At 41.8% G+C, this 18,636-nt stretch overlaps 1 protein-coding gene and 1 long non-coding RNA gene across 3 annotated transcripts in view; one reads left to right on the top strand and one right to left on the bottom strand.

Annotated features, from left to right (window-relative positions):
- The window catches only part of LOC137369466 (lysine-specific demethylase 4C-like), a 537,539-nt gene that overhangs the window by 76,472 nt on the left and 442,431 nt on the right, over positions 1-18,636 (bottom strand). For both annotated transcript variants that reach the window (XM_068030713.1, XM_068030714.1), the window contains exons 18-19: positions 11,458-11,643; positions 9,015-9,185 (exon numbers count right to left, since the gene is read on the bottom strand). In XM_068030713.1, the coding sequence (XP_067886814.1) occupies positions 9,015-9,185; positions 11,458-11,643 (357 nt within the window). The remainder of the gene's footprint in view (positions 1-9,014; positions 9,186-11,457; positions 11,644-18,636) is intronic.
- On the top strand, positions 4,654-9,188 carry LOC137369467 (uncharacterized). Its single transcript, XR_010974951.1, has 3 exons — positions 4,654-4,722; positions 7,269-7,621; positions 8,991-9,188. It is a non-coding gene; the product is annotated as an uncharacterized lncRNA (long non-coding RNA).

Below are 18,636 nucleotides of genomic sequence, written 5' to 3'. Positions count from 1 at the left end.
GATGCTCAAACTCACCTCCATTTCCCTGGTCAGTTTTCTGAACCCTGGGAAACCCAGGCTGCAAAAGTTAAATTTGGAGCCAAGTTAAAAACATTTTGCATAGACCCAAGGACATTAATTGTGCCAATAAGCACCCGTCTGCTTACAATAATTAAATCTCCAACTTCAGCATGTAGATTTCTCACTGGCATCCAAATGCACCTTTGTTAAACCTGGAAGAGCGTGTTGAAGCTAGCAAGTGATAAAACAAATTTTAAACTCCCCCCCAACCTAACCATTCTTGGAGGTTAATATTCTCCCCTGTGTTTCAGAGGTTAGCAAAGAGTCCCTCGGAGTAAGTTAATACTTTTAGGGGGATGCCAATCATAGAAGTATTGAAAAGGGAGAAGGCACCTATTTAATATACCAGCAAACAAGTGCAAATTTCATGAAGATAATGCTGCTAGTTGATTTATTTCTGATGTAACAGTGAATCCCATTTGTACGTGAAGGTCGACTGACTCAGGAAGAATACCCTCAAACTCAATCATGAAATTCATGCACGTATATCATGCTAAGAGGCTGAATCATATTAATGATGTATGTTAATTACAATCAATTTGCTCATTTAAATAATAGTCAATGGCCTATAAATTCTAAAAGCACAAATCTTAATTTCACAGAGTTTTGCAGTTATATTTAATGCACCAAACGAATACATTGATGAAATAATGTAATTAAATTGCAAATGCAGGTTTTCATCTGTAAGTTTAAATGCATAAATCGAATTTTTGAGATTTAGAGGATATTTGTTATACTAAAACAGAAAAACTGCTTTCAAAGTATGTTCATTAGTTTAACCTGAATGTGCAAATCAGGAGGATTACAAAATTATTCTCTCTACTACCACCCCCACCCCGCCCCAGAATTGAAATAGTGGAAGCACTGGGATAAGCTGCAAAATGAGGTTTACCAGTTTACTGTAACCCTCTTAGAATACATACAGAACATGCCACCTTTCGTTTTACAGTGTTTCTGACATATTATCCTTACACTGGCAACCAGGGAAATTCCAGACCTTTTAGCCTATAAACAAGTTTTAGCTGAAGCACTAACTCAAACAAATATCAACAGTGTAACAGGTAACAGTAATTTGATTACAGTGATATTGACCCACTACAAATAAAACATTTCAAACACTATTTCTATTAGTTCCACTTTCCTTTCATTTTCTTTTTCCAATTTCATCATTTCACTTAAAATTTACTTTATTTCTAACTTAGCTTGTTTATTGTACACTGTTTTCTTTTTAAAACAAAAAGGCTGAAGTGCTTATCTGCTTGCCTCTGCATCCTTGCTGACTGTTTACTTCAAGAGTGGAAGTAACATCAGAATACAGCTGCTCCTGTTTGGTCAAAAACACTTTTCCAAAATTTTTCAGCAAACTGAAGCCTAAAACTCTGAAGACTGACACTGCCTAATAGTTCAATTTTTGATATAATTTCATGGCATCAAATAAGGCACTTTTAGTTTTCTTTGGGGTGTCAGAAAAGCACTTCTTAAAGAAGATATTCCTACAACATGACTATTTCAGGTTCAGAAGAATCTCTGCTAAAACTGGCTTCTGACTATGAACTATGAAGATGGTGGTTTCCACTGACTACTTTTACTGCAACAACAACAGCAACCTGAATTTATATAGAGGGGTGGTGAGTGAATAGGACTTGGTTCAAGTTAGGAAATGTCAGCATAGTTTTTTCGATGAGCATAAATTTATGGAGGATAGAAGAGAGGAGGCCGGACAGGAGAGCACTCAACAGTTGAATCCAGAGGTAACAAAAGAAAGGTTAAGTGTTGAGGAAGAGACGGAAACAAGCAATATTACAGAGAAATTTACTGTTTGTAAGGCAATTTTACCATGGGAAGTTATCACCTTTGGCAGAAGCAAGGTCCTCCTGCCATCAAGACGACTCTTAAGTCCTTGTGGAGACAAAGTCCTGTCTTCATATTGATGATACCCTCCATCGTGTTGTGTGACACTGCCACCGTGCTAAATGGGATAGATTTTGAACAGATCTAGCAATGCAAACCTGGGCATCCATGAGGCGCTGTAGGCCATCAGCAGCAATAGAACTGTACTCGACCACAATTTGTAACCTCATGGCCCGACATATCCCCCACTCTACTATTACCATCAAGCTGGGGATCAACCCTGGTTCAATGAAGAGTGCAGGAGGGCATGCCAGGAGCAGCACCAGACATAACTCAAAATGAGGTGTCAACTTGGTGAAACTACAACCTAGGACTACTCCCATGCCAAACAGCGTAAGCAGCATGCGATAGACAGAGCTAAGCGATCCCACAACCAACAGATCAGATCTAAGCTCTGAGGTCCTGCCACATCCAGTCGTGAATGGTGGTGGACAATTAAATAACAGGAGGAGGCGGCTCCAAAAATATCCCCATCCTCAATGACGGGTGAGCCCAGCACATCAGTGCAAAAGATAAGGCTGAAGCATTTGCAACAATCTTCAGCCAGAAGTGCCGAGTTGATGATCCATCTCATCGCCCTCCTGAAGGCCCCAGCATTACAGATGCCAGACTTCAGCCAATTCGATTCACTCCACATAATATCAAGAAACGACTGAAGGCACTGGATACTGCAAAGGCTATGGGCCCTGATAACGTTGTGGCAATAGTACTGAAGACCTGTGCTCCAGAACTTGCCACACCCCCAGCCAAGCTGTTCCAGTACAGCTACAACACTGACATCTACCCGACAATGTGGAAAATTGCCCAGGTATGTCCTGCACACAAAAAGCAGGACAAATCCAACACAGCCAATTACCACCCCATCAGTCTATTCTCGATCATCAGTGAAGTGATGGAAGGTGCCATTGAAAGTGCTATCAAGTGGCACTTGCTCAGCAATAACCTGCTCAGTGACGCTCAGTTTGGGTTCCGCCAGGGCTATTTAACTCCTGACCTCATTACAGGCTTGGTTCAAACATGGATAAAAGAGCTGAACTCCAGAGGTGAGGGAAGAGTGACTGACCTTGACATCAGGGCATTATTTGTCCGAGTATGGCATAAAGGAGCCCTAGCAAAACGGGAGTCAATGGGAATCAGGGGGAAAACTCTCCGCTGGTTGGAATCGTACCTGGCACAAAGGAAGATGGTCGTGGGAGGTCAATCATCTGAGCTCCAGGATATCACTGCAGGAGTTCCTCAGGGTAGTGTCCTAGGCCCAACCATCTTCAGCTGCTTCATCAATGACCTTCCTTCAGTCATAAGGTCAGAAGTGGGGATGTTCGCTGATGATTGTTCAGCGCCATTCGTGACTCCTCAGATACTAAAGCAGTCCGTGTAGAAATGCAGCAAGACCTGGACAATATCCAGGCTTGGGCTGATAAGTGGCAAGTAACATTCGCGCCACACAAGTGCCAGGCAATGACCATCTCCAACAAGAGAGAATCTCACCATCTCCCCTGGACATTCAACAGCATTACCATCGCTGAATCCCCCACTATCAACATCCTAGGGGCTATCATTGACATAGAAACTGAACTGGAGTAGCCATAGAAATACTGTGGCTACAAGAGCAGTTCAGAGGCCAGGAATCCTGAAGTGAGTAACTCACCTCCTGACTCCCCAAAGCCTGTCCACCATCTACAAGGCACAAGTCAGGAGTGTGATGGAATACTCCCCACTTGCCTGGATGGGTGCAGCTCCAACAACACTCAAGAAGCTTGACACCATCCAGTACAAAGCAGCCCGCTTGATTGGCACCCCATCCACAAACATTCACTCCCTCCACCACCAATGCACAGTGGCAGCAGTGTGCACCATCTACAAGATGCACTGCAGCAACGCACCGAGACTACTCCGGCAGCTACTTCCAAACCCGCAACCTCTACCACATAGAAGGACAAGGGCAGCAGATGCGTGGGAACACCACCACCTGCAAGTTTCCCTCCAAGTCACACACCATCCTGACTTGGAACTATATCGCCGTTCCTTCACTGTCGCTGGGTCAAAATCCTGGAACTCCCTTCTTAACAGCACTGTGGTGTACCAACCCCACACGGACTTCAGCGGTTCAAGAAAGCAGCTCACCACCACCTTCTCATGGGCAATTAGGTATGGACAATAAATGCTGGCCTGGTCAGCGATGCCCACATCCCATGAAATGAATTGAAAAACGTGTTTAAATTCTGAACTCTAGACTTCAGGTGGCATTGCAGGACCACAATATTGCAGACCTTGTAATCCATTAGATTAAGCACGTGTTAGCCTTGCCCACTGAATGCACAAAATCAGTTTCATATATCTGTATATTTGCATCATGATGCAAGCACTTAAACACACATAACCAGCTCTGCATCAATTTGCAGGCACAATCTCCAGAATCCTGGATCCAGCAGCACTGGCAATCAGCAAAGCACTCTAGGAATTACAGCTTTCTTTTTCCTTTGTAGAAAATTGCTGAGAAGAACCAAAAAATGTAAAATATAACAGGCAATTGTATACAAAATTATTAATGAATATTTAAACTTTGCTTTGGCCAATTCCTATTCTAGCTGCCTTTGACCTCACAGGCTGAAAGGCTGAAGTTCGTACTTCACAATGGCAATTTAGTTACACAAACACCGAATCTCATTTCTATGAAATGGCCTTCGACAGGTTACAGGATGAATGATGGCAGGTCGCAATGTAAATCACGGAGATTTCTTCTGGAATCCAGTAAGATAAAAGGGCCTAAAGCTAACCGCAGAGAACTGGGATCAAGGTCCCTCTGTAACTGCATTTATTGAATTTTGTTTTCTGATAAGGATTTAACTCAAATGTTACCCAAAGCTCTATCTTTGTAACTGGAAAGGCTATGCAATACCTGAATGCCTCAGCAGATGTTGCTTTCACAGCCAATACTGACCAGCATTAAAGCTGGTCATATGGCATTTGAGGTAAAGCCTGACACATGTCGGGTTCGGGTGGGGTCGGGTTGGATTGTACTGTTTTGTTTTGTACTGTTTTCTTTTTAATTCACGTTTTGACGCGATTTTTTTTCTGTTTCAATAACATGTTTGATATTTTCGGGTTGGGTCGGGCATGAAAAAAAAATTAAAGGACTCGCGCTCCAGTCGGGTTGGTTTGGCTGTGTCAAGTCGGGCCCGGGTCGGGTTTTAATTTTATACCCGAGCAGGCCTTTAACCTGAAGCAACAGCTGTTATAACAGGATATCATGAGGCATTTTCATTCAATCTGATAACTTATTACAATTTATATAAATGACTTAGATGAAGAGATCGAAGGTATGGTTGCTAAATTTGCTGATGACACAAAGATAAGTAGGAAAGTAACTTGTGAAGAGGACATAAGGGGGCTCCAAAGGGATAAAGATAGGTTAAGTGAGTGGGCAAAGATCTGGCAGATGGAGTATAATGTGGGAAAGTGTGAGATTGTCCACTTTGGCAGGAAGAATAAAAAAGCATATTATCTAAATGGAGAGAGATTGCAGAGCTCTGAGGGATCTGGGTGTCCTCGTGCATGAATCACAAAAGGTTAGTATGCAGGTACAGCATGTAATTAGGAAAGCTAATAGAATGTTATCAGTTATCGCGAGGGGAATTGAATACAAAAACAGGGAGGTTATGCTTTAGCTATACAAGGCACTGATGAGACGACATCTGGAGTACTGTGTACAGTTCTAGTCTCCTTATTTAAGGAAGGATGTAAATGTGTTGGAGGCAGTACAGAGAAGGTTTACTAGACTAATACCTGGAATGGGCGGGCTGTCTTACGAGGAAAGACTGGATAGGCTAGGCTTGTATCCGCTGGAATTTAGAAGAGTAAGAGGCAACTTGATTGAAACATACAAGATCCTGAGGGGGCTTGACATGGTGGATGTGGACAGGATGTTTCCCCTTGTGGGAGAACCTGGAACTAGGGGTCACTGTTTAAAAATAAGGGGTCGCCCATTTAAGACAGAGATGAGAAGAAATTGTTTCTCTCAGAGGGTCGTGAGTCTTCGGAATTCTCTTCCTCAAAAGGCGGTGGACACAGAGTCTTTTAATATTTTTATGGCAGAGATAGTTGAATTATTGATAAGCAAGTGGGTGGTAGGTTATTGGAGGTAGGTAGAAATGTGGAGTTATCAGTTCAGCCATTAAGTTATTGAATGGCGGAGCAGGCTCCAAGGGCCTACTCCTGCTCCTAATTCGTATGTTCATATGATAAAACCTTTTATGAAAGCCACTTTTCCTTGAATAAGGCTGAACCAAAGAAAGTAATGTGACTTGCTTTAGTTATATATATATTTTATATATATTGTCACACTCATGAGAAGTGCAGCGATTGAAAATACAGAACCCAAACTGAAGAGTTACAAAAATTGACTTTTCCTTTAAAAAAGTGGACAATATGCTGCAAAATGGCCACCAAAGGTCAAACGACCTGGCCCTGCACATTCAAACTGTCTTACTTCTTGTTCAGGACGAAAGGATACATTCCAAGCTAAGAGGTGTCAATTACACCCAGCCTGAACCCATCAAGAGACATTTTTGAATGGACTGGATTCTTCTGAAACAAAGGAGGTTGTGATGTAGCCACATTCTGGGCCACTGTTGGTCACCACAAGGAGGGGGCTCTGCATCTCCCACAAAGGCAAGGTGTGAAAGACTTTTGACCTTAAAAAGTAGCTCACTGGAGAGAGAGATTGAAAAAGAACAATGGGCTGGATTTTATAAGCTTTCAAAAATGGTGGCCCGCCGGCCAAATCACGTGGAGGGGGTGGGCTGTCCGTCCCCGGCATTGGTGTTAGCTGCCAATGTGCAGACACTGACGCCATTTTTAAAGGGTTGTCAGCCCTACTGGCTTTTATTTTTAAATATTTAAAGATACATGGCATAAAATTAAATGAATACATTTATTTTGCCCCTTTCCCATTCCCTAATAATAATTAAATTAATTATCTGCCTTCCTCCCCCGCCCCCCCCCCCCACCAAAACACTTACCTTTACCATCTGACCTTCCCCCCCACCCACCACAAAACTGCACAAAGTTTAAACTACAACTCTTCCACCATCCCCTACATCCATGACTTTAATTTGACCCCGTCTCCCCCCAATTCCTGCCCTGATAAACGTACCTCCTCCCCTCTCCCCACCGAGACGGGTACTTGAAGGCACGGGAGTGCCAGCCACCATACTGAAGATTGCGGCGGGCTCATAAAGTCCCAGGTAAGTGCATGTTAATGTATTAATTTTATTCATTTTCATGTGTTAATTCAGGTCCCGTCGTCCAACGGCAGGAGGGCCGCCGGGAGAATCGGGCCGGGTCCTGCTGGCATTGAGGTCCTTGGCGGGCCCTATTCGGGGCCATCTTCAGGCACCCCCCGCCACAGATCACAACGTTGAGGGCTCCTTAAAATCCAGCTCCACATCACCAAAAACTTCTCCAGCTGAGAGATCCAGCAAAAGCCAAAGGTGGTACCCTGCTGTGAATTCGACACTTCAACTTTTGCAGCAGAGAACTGAAAGTGATCCCCCCTCTCCAGATTGAAGTCTCAACCAACAGAGAAATCTACAAACACCCCAGGCCTGCAACTTCAAAAGAGAAATTGATCTCCAAGAAGATTCAACAGGTAAACCCCAAATACCTACCTCACTTCAAACCACTTATTCATTTCCCTCTCTATCTATTCTTGTATATGTGTGTGTGTATATGTATGCAAGTGTCTGCGTGTGTGGGTGAGCTTTCAGGAATTAATATTGCTCAATAAATAGTTAATCTTCTATTTTAAACCTACAAGAAAACCTGTCATTAAGGGTATTTCATTTGTCAAATAAACAAAGATAAACAATACTTGTGAAAACCACAAGTAAAATAAAAGTGAGGTCAGTGTGGATGTGACAAATAAAGAATCAAAGGAACAGGTCTCTAAATCCGATGCGAACTGAACCCAGCAAAACAGATTCAGAACTCACTAAGGACAAAGTGCAGGAGGAGAACCCAGACGCCTCACAGGGGCTAAAAAAACTTATCACCCACTATCACTGTATAGATAAGAACCATCAATGTGGCAGGACCTGAACTATTAAATCTGTGTCTTATGGAAGCAGCAGTTAAGGGTTAAGGTGTGCACAGGCAGTTAAATTTGAAAATAGCCAAGAATAATGCAATAATGCAAATTTGCCTATTACAAGCTTTGAAACAGAAAAGGTGCCTCTCCAGCTGGGATTTAAAAGTGGGAAATGGATTTTAAAAAAACTTTCTATACAGAGGCTTTTCTGGGGCAAAACTTCAACGCACAAAAAGGAAATTCAATTTTAATTATAATTGCGCCTCATCCAGAGAAAGGATGATGTAAAACGCAAACTTGAACAAGAAATGGCTATTACAGACAAGGGCATTTGAAAGACTGAGGTGTGGGTGTCATGTGTGCAGTGGTGTGACCCCTATACCTTCCTACTTACTTTCTTTCTAAACCGATACACCAAACAACAAAAAAATGAAATCGAAGGAATTTCATTTTTTCCTCTTTTGGTTAAAACCCTAGTATCAAGAAGACTTGCTGCAGTCAGTTGGGAAGCGAACAGTGGGAACCACCCACATCTCTTACCACCTAGCCGTAACTATTAAATATATAATATACAGTGTGCCTATATAGTATAAATATAAATAAAAAATATAATATTGGATCTATCTCATAGATTTGCCATAATGGCATAACTGATTACCAGGGACCAATCAGTTACAAGTTTGTTACTTCTGCATCTGCTCCAAGCTCAGTCCCAGAGCCTGTAGTCACTGCTTGTTCCCTAGCTCCCGAGTGCTTCCTATCAGCTCTTTGTTCCACTGTGCTTCCCAGGCATCTTTGTAAAAATAAAGTGACTGCTAATAAAATAGTATATTTCATTTAGTAAGGTGGAAAGAGATTGGAAAAACCTAAAATATTTTGTTATAGTTTGTCACTTTTGAAGAGGAACCATTAAAATGTTTTGCTTTTGCAGATTGAACAGAAACAAAATACTCACAGCAATGTCTTCTGGGTACAGATCATCACTGAAGGAACCATCATCAAATATGACTTGATAGAAGGTCTGCGACGAAATCCCAGTGACTCTGCAACTGTAGTATCTTCCATTCTTGTGCTTAGAGATTACTGTTTGTCCAACTGATAAGTCTTGAAATAAAGTTTTGTTTTTCTTTTTTGAGGAAAAAAGTCAAAATAAAAATTTCACCAAGAACAATTTGTTTACTTAACAGATTTGACTGACAAACATAATATCTGTTTAAGGGATAGTAATGTTTTACAATAAAATCACATTTTTCCATTTTTGGAAAATATAGTTCAATTATTTTCCATTATAAAGCACAGAACAGTGGCTCATCACTGACCATGGGCCAGTTGATTGTTACTAAAGTAAAAGAATGCATCCACATTAAAAAGCAACATTTAAAACCTCACTAATTTATTTTGCTGTTAAACTGAACACTTGTATCATCTTTCACAAACAACCAACACTAAAGTAAATTTGTTGTGTGAAATTAAATTTATCAGGTTCTCTTATGTTCAGCCTTATATCAGTCCATTTAAATCCACAGCAAACATTTTTGATCAATATTTCAGACCAAGGATAATTTGCTACTAAAGTCCAAATGATAAGCCACATTTGAAAATAAAATGTGACCATTGATAAACAAATTTTCAAATTCTCTCTGGCCACAGGAGAGGTACCAGAGGACTGGAGGACAGCGAATGTGGTACGATTATTCAAGAAGGGTAGCAGGGATAAACCAGATATTTACAGGCCGGTGAGTCTAACATCAGTGGTTGGGAAACTATTGGAAAAAATTCTGAGGGACAGGATTAATCTCCACTTGGAGAGGCAGGGATTAATCAGGGATAGTCAGCATGGCTTTGTCAGGGGGAGATAGTGACTAACAAACTTGATTGAATTTTTCGAGGAAGTGACTAGATGTGTAGATGAGGGTAAAGCAGTTGATGTAGTCTACATGGACTTCAGTAAGGCTTTTGATAAGGTCCCGCATGGGAGATTGGTTAAGAAGTTGGGAGCCCATGGGATCCAGGGCAATTTGGCAAATTGGATCCAAAATTGGCTTAGTGGCAGGAGGCAGAGGGTGATGGTCGAGGGTTGTTTTTGCGAGTGGAAGCCTGTGACCAGTGGTGTACAGCAGGGATCGGTGCTGGGACCCTTGCTGTTTGTAGTGTACGCTAATGATTTAGACGTGAATAAAGGAGGTATGATCAGTAAAGTTCACAGATGACACGAAAATTGGTGTCGTAAATAGTGAGGAGAAAAGCCTTAGATTACAGGATAATACAGAAGGGTTGGTAAGATGGGCAGAACAGTAGCAAATGGAATTTAATCCTGATAAGTGTGAGGTGATGCATTTTGGGAGGATTAACAAGGCAAGGGAATATACAATGGATGGTAGGACCCGAGGAGGTACAGATGGTCACAGGGACCTTGGTGCACTTGTCCACAGATCACAGAAGGCAGCAGCACAGGTAGATATGGTGGTTAGGAAGGCATATGGGATATTTGCCTTTATTAGCTGAGGCACAGAATATAAGAGCAGGGAGATTATGATGGAGCTGTATAAAACGCTACTCATGCCACAGCTGGAGTACTGTGTACAGTTCTGGTCACCACACTATAGGAAGGATACGATTGCACTGGAGAGGAATCAGAGGAGATTCACCAGGATGTTGCCTGGGCTGGAGCATTTCAGCTTTGAAGAGAGACAGGATAGGCTAGGGTTGTTTTCCTTAGAGCAGAGAAGGCTGACGGGGGATCTGATTGAGGTATACAAAATTATGAGGAGCTTTGATAGGATAGTGAGAAAGAAACTTTTTCCCTTAGCAGAGGGATCAAGAACCAGGGGGCACAGATTTAAGGTAGGGGCAGGAGGTTTGAGGGGATTTGAGGAAAAACAATTTCCACCCAGAGGGTGGTTGGAATCTGGAACACACTGCCTGAAGTGGTGGCAGAGGCAGGAACCCTCACAACATTTAAGTAGTATTTAAATGTGCACTTGAAATGCCATAGCATACAAGGCTATGGGCAAAGTGCAGGAAAATGGGATTAGGATAGGTGCTTGATTGCCGGCACAGACACGTTGGCCGAAGGGCCTGTTTCTGTGCTGCATAACTCTATGACTCTAATATCATACTTCCTTCAGGAAGGTGGAAAGGGATAGGAAAAACCATGTGCATTTATAATATTCGCCATGCACACCATAATTTTACCCATTTAATGCACTGTAATTAAACTGATTTCAATTTTCTTCAAATAATTTCCACCAGCTCCACCCCACACGATGAGTGAACGTTGTTCAACAAAATCAGGAGAGGTAATGCAGAAAATTAACTCTTAACATAGAACTTAAAATTCAAAATATGCTGACATGAATTCTAGGACAAGAGCAATTCCAAGTGAATGAAATACTTACTACACTTGGATTTATCTTGTGTCTGAAGCATGTGATGAGGACTACATATGGCCAGTCATCTGGTTGCATTACAACTCCTGCTGCATGGGCACAAGTTACGTGGAAGGATGTTGGACAACGTCCATATGAACACTGAATGCAAGCACCCAAAGTCTTCTTAACTCTCTTTCTGCAGAAAACACATTTCTGGAGGGGAAAAGAAGAGAGTTCAGTTTAATATTTTTAATCTCAGATCTCCAGACTTAAAAGTTCTCAGGAAAATATGTTTCCTTCTCAATTTATCCAATGAAACATTCATGCTATCAGTAAAATGCTCAGTTATACATTATGTTTTTTTAAGATATAACCCCTTCCCTGTATTTTGTGGACAGTGCCCCATCATAAGCAAAAAGCAAGTTAACTGTTATAACTTAAATGCATAGGTAGCGGAGCATGGATAATATACACTATTGTTTCCATGAGTTGTAATCATGCAGCGGTAGATCACAGATTACAACATGATGAAAAGATTTACATTTGTATAGTGCCTCAGCAGTCACAAAGAAATGCCATAACCAGTATGTCTGTATAAGTTTGCTTTTTATGGAGACTATTGCTGCAACCATAATGCGAATAGCAAGATCACACAAACAGCAATGAGATGAACGACCAGTTAATCGGTTTCATTTTGGTGCTGTTGGATGAGAGAGGATCATATATGTGAGGACAACAGCAGAATTCCTTTTCTTTAAATAGTGCCATCCTCCTCTTCTATGGTCACCTGAAATACAGGCAATTTCTGAACCCAAGGACATCACTGTTAATGCAGCACAGTTTGCTCCCTTCCAAAGAAGGCCGTCTACTCTCTCATCCATGACCCGATCTTGGATAAATCTTGGACCTTACCAATCCTGGTTAACCAAACCTAACTATTTTCCCATCATCAAGACTGTCCTAATCAGCTATATTTCACCATGTTCCCTATCCAAACTTCTGTGGATCTCTTCCAAGTTCCACCACAATCTGCCCCATAATCTTCTGGCTTCTTCTCCAATTTCAAGCACTTCAACATTCCTCCTACTTCTCCTTCAAGTGGTTTACCTTCCTTCTTCTGAAGTCTCCTGATGACTTCCTTGTATAAATCTCCTCCCCATTTTCCTCATTGAGTCTTTGTACCAATCAAATCTCCTTTGATGGTGATTTAATTCTTCACCTGAATTCCCCTGTCATCACTCAATACCATTATGCACATCAAATTACCCATTCATATCCATTGCCCATATTACAAATTCAATACCAGAAGTGGCCTCACCATCTCTATCACCAATATAGACATTTTCGACTATATCCTTCATCCTTCTCTGATTTTGTGAAGGGCAGATAAAACTAACTAATCTAATCACATTCTTTGAGTTGAGTCACAGAGATGGACAGAAGGCAGTCAAAGGTTCTGCAGGAGAGACTGCCAGTTAAAACTGAGGTATGTGAAATTGTAGGAACCAGTTTGGAAGGTAGGAGGTAGAACTGGGATAAGAGAACCATTCTCAAATTGGGAGGAGCGAGCATTTTGCTTTGTGGTAGCAGTCAGGCCTCTCAACAAGCAAGGTTCAAACCTTGTTCCAGACAGTCACAACAAGTGGTGACCAGAGCTCCAGTTTCGCATTTTGTGTTGACCTCCAGCAGGATACACAAATCTGGTTGGTTTGTGCGCCTCTGGCTTCATCGCATGAGGTGTGTGGCAGGATAAGCCAGTGTGAGGCAGTACTGTAGCATTTATTTTGCAGATGATAGCCAAGTAGTACAGCAGACTGGGCACAGGAAAGTGCACAGAAGAATTCAGAAATAGACAGAAGAAGTGGACAGTGCCCCTGATTGAGGAACCGTGTGCTGCAGAAGTGAATTGAAACCACAAACGGAACTCACTGAAATTAATATTCAGGTGTCACACAGGAGTTACTGAAATGTGACCAATTGTCACGTCACAAAGAAAATTCAAGGATTTTAACATATTGTATAGTTATAGATGCATAGATATAAATGATGGATTTAAGCACACAAGAGATTATACACAATTGGCAGATGATATTAAACTGGAAGATTAATAAAGAGAGCAAAACATTGCAGATGGGCAAGTGGGTGTAACAACGGTAGATATAGTTTAATGAAGCAAAGTGAGAGTTAAGGAAAGGGGGTTAATTGGACTGTTTTGCAGTCTTTTTATATTGTAACAATATTAGTATTTAACTTTTTCCTGTTATATGAGTTTGTTAGAAAACTGAAAGCGTAATAAGACAGGTGTGTGTTATTTTGTAGGCATGAATGTTTAATACAGATGCAGTGACCACTGAACTGTTGAATTAAGACCAATCTTAAAGCATTGATCAGTTTAGACAACAAGGTTAATTAAAAGCAGAACATTTTATAATTAGTTGATGACAAGTTTTGCAGAGGAAAATTGGCATGAAACGTAGATAACAAATTCGGGGACATGCAGCTGTCCATGAAAAAACAGCTAGTTAAAACTGAAGTTATTACACAGACACAGAACAGGCAGAAAGGCTCCTTTACTTCAGCTAACATTAGGGAGTGTCGCAAGTTAGGGAGTACATGCTACAAGGACAGTATAAGCATTTCAGTGTTGAATAAACACTATGCAATGTAACCATGAAACATGCAAATCGTCACATAGCAGGGTTGGATAAAGAAGGATAAAAACTGAGTGGGGGAGAAGATACTTAGATTAAGGTCTGATCAGCTTAAAACATGAGCTCAAAACTGTAACATGTTTTGGATCTCCGGGTAATAGTGGCAAGGTTATGTTGCAAGTGCTGCTGTTAAGTGTATGTTTACTTTGTATATAATAAATCTGTGAACATCTAACATTTAATGCTATGTACCCTATTATTTTTACAAGTAAATTATAAGTAAAAACACCCCACCTCTAATACCTTGGACACAAGAATGGCAGATGGGAGTACAATCTCAATGGGGAGGCACTGCAGAAGATGATGATAAAAGGGGTCCAGGTACATAAATCATTAAAAATTAACTCAGCTGCAAGCAGTAACGAAAAGGCTAACGGGACCCTTGACTTCATCACAAGTGTGGAATATCAAAGTACACAATTGCGAATAAAATTAAAAAGAACACAGCTCAGACCCTCATTTGGGATATTGCATTCCGTACTAGGTGTCCCATCATAAGAATAAACTGTAGTTAAAGAAAGTCGAACAACGATTCATCAGAATGATAGTGATCTGAAAGGACTGAGGTGTGGTGAGAAATTAGGGAACTCGAGTTATCTTCTCTGGAAATTAGGAAATTAAGGGCTGATCTGATAGAGGTGCTTCATGAAGGGAATTGACAAGGTAGATAGGGAATGATTCTTCTCTGTAGCAGGGCGGTCCCAATCAGGGGGATTTAATCTCGCAATGTGATCTAAGTATGTGAAAAGTAAATTCAAGAAAAAGTTTTGTTTTTAAACAGTAAATGTTGAGAATATGAAACACACTGTTCTTCAAACCAAAGATGCAAAGTCATGAGGTTTCTAAAAAAAAGGAGATAAATGTTTACTTGGAAATAAGGGCATTATGGGATAAAGAGGTAAAAAAACATAGAAAGCAGAGCGAGTTTCCAGGCAAAAAAAAAGGCAGAGTGGGCTTGATGGCTTAAATTAATCCAGTCACTTTTCTATGCTCTGTACTCTTGCTCTGAAACATAGGGCTGAATTTTAATAGATTGGCAGCGAGCTTCAAAGATGGCGGTCCACACGCGGAGCTGCTGAGATATATGCGACGGCTCATTTACATGGCTGGGGTGGACCAACCCCACCCGATGACATGGAGGGGGCAGGAAATCCGACCCCAGCAACGGTGTCTGGTTTCACTGCGCAAGCGCCATTTTTAAAGGGCTTCCAGCCCTTACATTTCATTTTAAGTTTTAAAGGCACATTGCTTTAACGTTTATTACATATTATTAAATTAATGTTCCCAGCCCCTCTCCCACCTCCCCAATAAACTTACATTTCATCCCTTGCCCTCTCCCCCCGCAAAATACTCACCTTGTGTACCTGACCTCCACCCCCATCCCCCAAAGGTCAGAAACTTTTAACTTTACCCCTTCCCATCACCCCTTAGACCAATCAGGTAATTTTGATCCGGCTCTCCCCCTCCTGCACTGATATACTTACCTCTTCCCCTCCCTACCAGCGTTCCGCCATCCATCACTGGCCGGAGATCGAATGGCGCGAGAGTGCCAGTCGCCGACTGCAATATCAGAGTGGGATGGCCAGCCGCAGCAAGTAATTCATGAATTAACATTGAATACCATACTTAAATGTGTCTCCCGACGCTGAGCAGCGGGAGGGCTGCCACGAGGCCCTGCCGCTGCCGGTAATATGGGGCGGAGCATTCCTGGCGTCGAAGCCCGTGGCAGGCCTCTCCCGGAGGCATTTTCCAGGCCCCCCCTGCCACGATCCCCGACGTCGGGGGTCAGTAAAACTCTGCCCATATTGTTTAGTTACGAGGTGGCCTATTTCCTTCCTATACAAGAACAATAAACGCGAAGGCTGTGAGGATTTGGTATAAGGTACAAAAGAAAATAGGGCCCTCAGTAAGAATTCTATCCTATGCATGAGCTTGGAAAATATTGTGAAGGCTAGAATCAGTTTTGGAGAATTTAGAGCTGTAATAAGCAGTCCACTTAACAGATTTGTAAGTGGAAAATCAATGAGTAGAACTTTCAGTTCACTAGTACTTGTTGTGATTGCCTTGGTAAATGGCAAACAGGAAGACTTGAGAGACCAGGCTTTCGATCTATTCTCATGAAGATCCTGAAGCTATGTCAAGTCAAGGAGATAACAGATTAACAAATCAATGGTATACTTGCAGCATCAAATATTGATCTTTTTGTCTCTTACTGGTTGATGAAGTCCACAGAGTCAACAACAATTTGTAATATATAACTTAGATTGTGGCCAGGAAGGGGGGCTGGAGTCAGTGGTAAGGATGCAGAGTTTGTGCAGTATTTGGGGATAATGGTTTTGGTTTTTCCAATGTTCAGCGGGAAGAAATTGTAGCACATCTAAGATTGGATGCCAGACTAGCAGTTTAACTGCATAGAGTGGGTGGAAGGGTCCAGAGAGGTGGTGTTGAGGTAGAGCTGAGTGTCATCAACATACATGTAGAAGCTAACCTCAGATATGTGGATGATGCCAACATGAAGCAGTATGTAGATGAGGAAGATGGAGGGGGTCAGGCTTGGATCTTCAAGTGCGCTCTGGCTACAACTGGATAGGCAAAAGTGGAACAAAACAACTTCTACTGAGGTGGACAATGGAGGAGAGGCATGGCAGCTGGATAGTGCTGTCAATCACATTAAATGCAACAGAGAGGATCAGGAGGGATAATCCACCAGTCAGTTATTTGGGACTTTGGTTCGGGCTCTTTTAGTGTAGTGGGAGGGGTGAAAACCTGATTGGATCTATTCACATTGAGTTGCAAGATAGATGGACATGGATCTGTGAAGTGAGAATATTGGCAAGGATTTTGGAGAGGAAAAAAAAAAGAATGGAGATGTGGTGGTAGTTGGCAAAGAGCAGGGGTCAACATCAATGTTCCCTTGAAATTCTGCTTACAATGTGTGGCCGGCTTGCTGCACTGTACGGTCCCTTTCGGATTAATGCGTGGCTGTGCATGCGTGCGACTTAAAGGGACGCTGCTTATGCATGGCCTGTTTGTTCGCTGCGCTGCACATTTCTGTCTGTTGCACATCTGCGCACAGCTTAGAGGGAACGTTGGACAACATATGTTGCTGCAATAAGAAGTGACAAGCAACAATCAGATTTCTGAGTCAGCATTGCCAGGTTAAATGGAAGTGACTTTATTTGAAGGAAATTCACTGAAAAGTGTGAAAAATCATCAGAGTTTTTCTGCTGAAACTATGAAAACAGAACTCAGAGATCCAAGGACACACTACCCAATCCTTACTTCTACTGCTTTGACAATAATGGAAGATGAATGTGTTAAATAGATTTCTATTCAAATATCTTGGGAAAACTGGGAGGCAGTTTGCTGGACTACTTTGATTTTTTTTATTCTTTCATGGGTTGTGGTTGTTGCTGGCAAGGTCATCATTTGTTGCCTATCCCAAATTGCCTTTGACAACTGAGTGGCTAACTAGGCTATTTCAGAGGGCAGTTAAGTGTCAATCACATTGCTGTGGGTCTGGAGGCACAGAGGAACATCGGAGCAGAAGTAGGCCATTCAGCCCATCAAGCCTCCCCCGCCATTCAATACGATCATGGCTGATCAACCACTTCAATGCCTTTTTCCCACACTATCCCCATATCCCTTTATGTCATTGGTATTTAGAAATCTGTCAATCTCTGCTTTAAACATACTCAAAAACTGAGTTTCCACAGCCCTCTGGGGTAGAGAATTCCAAAGATTCACAACCCTCTGAGTAAAGAACTTTCTCCTCATCTCAGTCCTAAGTGGTCTCCTCCTTATTTTGAAATTGTGTCCCCTGGTTCTAGACTCCCCAACCAGGGGAAACATCTTAGCTGCATCTACCCTGTCTATCCCTTGAAGTATTTTGTAGGTTTCAATGAGATCACTTCTCATTGTTCAAAACTCTAGAGAATACAGGCCCAATTTCCCCAATCTCTCTTCATTGGACAGTCCTGCCATCCCGCGAACAAGTCTGGTGAACCTTCATTGCACTCCCTCTATGGCAATAATATCCTTCCTAAGGTAAGGGGACCAAAACTGCACATAGTACTCCAGGTGCAGTCTAACCAAGGTTCTATGCAATTGAAGCAAGACTTCACTACTCCTGTTCTCAAATCCTCTTGTGATAAAGGATAACATACCATTAGCCTTCTTAATTGATGCTGCAACTGCATGTTAGCTTTCAGTAACTTATTGACAAGGACACCCAGGTCCCTTTGTACATCTACACTTCCTAATCTCTTACCATTTAAGAAATACTGTGCACATGTTATTCCTACCAAAGTGGATAACCTCACATTTTTCCACATTATAGTCCATCTGCCATGTTTTTGCCCACTCACTAAGTCTGTCCAAATCCCCTTGAAGCCGCTTTGCATCTTCCTCACAACACACATTCCCACCTAGTTTTGTGTCATCTGCGAACTTGGAAATATTACATTTAGTCCCAACATCCAAATCATTGATATAT

Source organism: Heterodontus francisci, chromosome 4 (genome assembly GCF_036365525.1).
Source record: "Heterodontus francisci isolate sHetFra1 chromosome 4, sHetFra1.hap1, whole genome shotgun sequence".
Lineage (NCBI taxonomy): Eukaryota > Metazoa > Chordata > Chondrichthyes > Heterodontiformes > Heterodontidae > Heterodontus > Heterodontus francisci.
The sequence above is the reverse complement of the archived record's forward strand: the minus strand, read 5'-3'. Positions and strand labels throughout refer to the sequence as shown.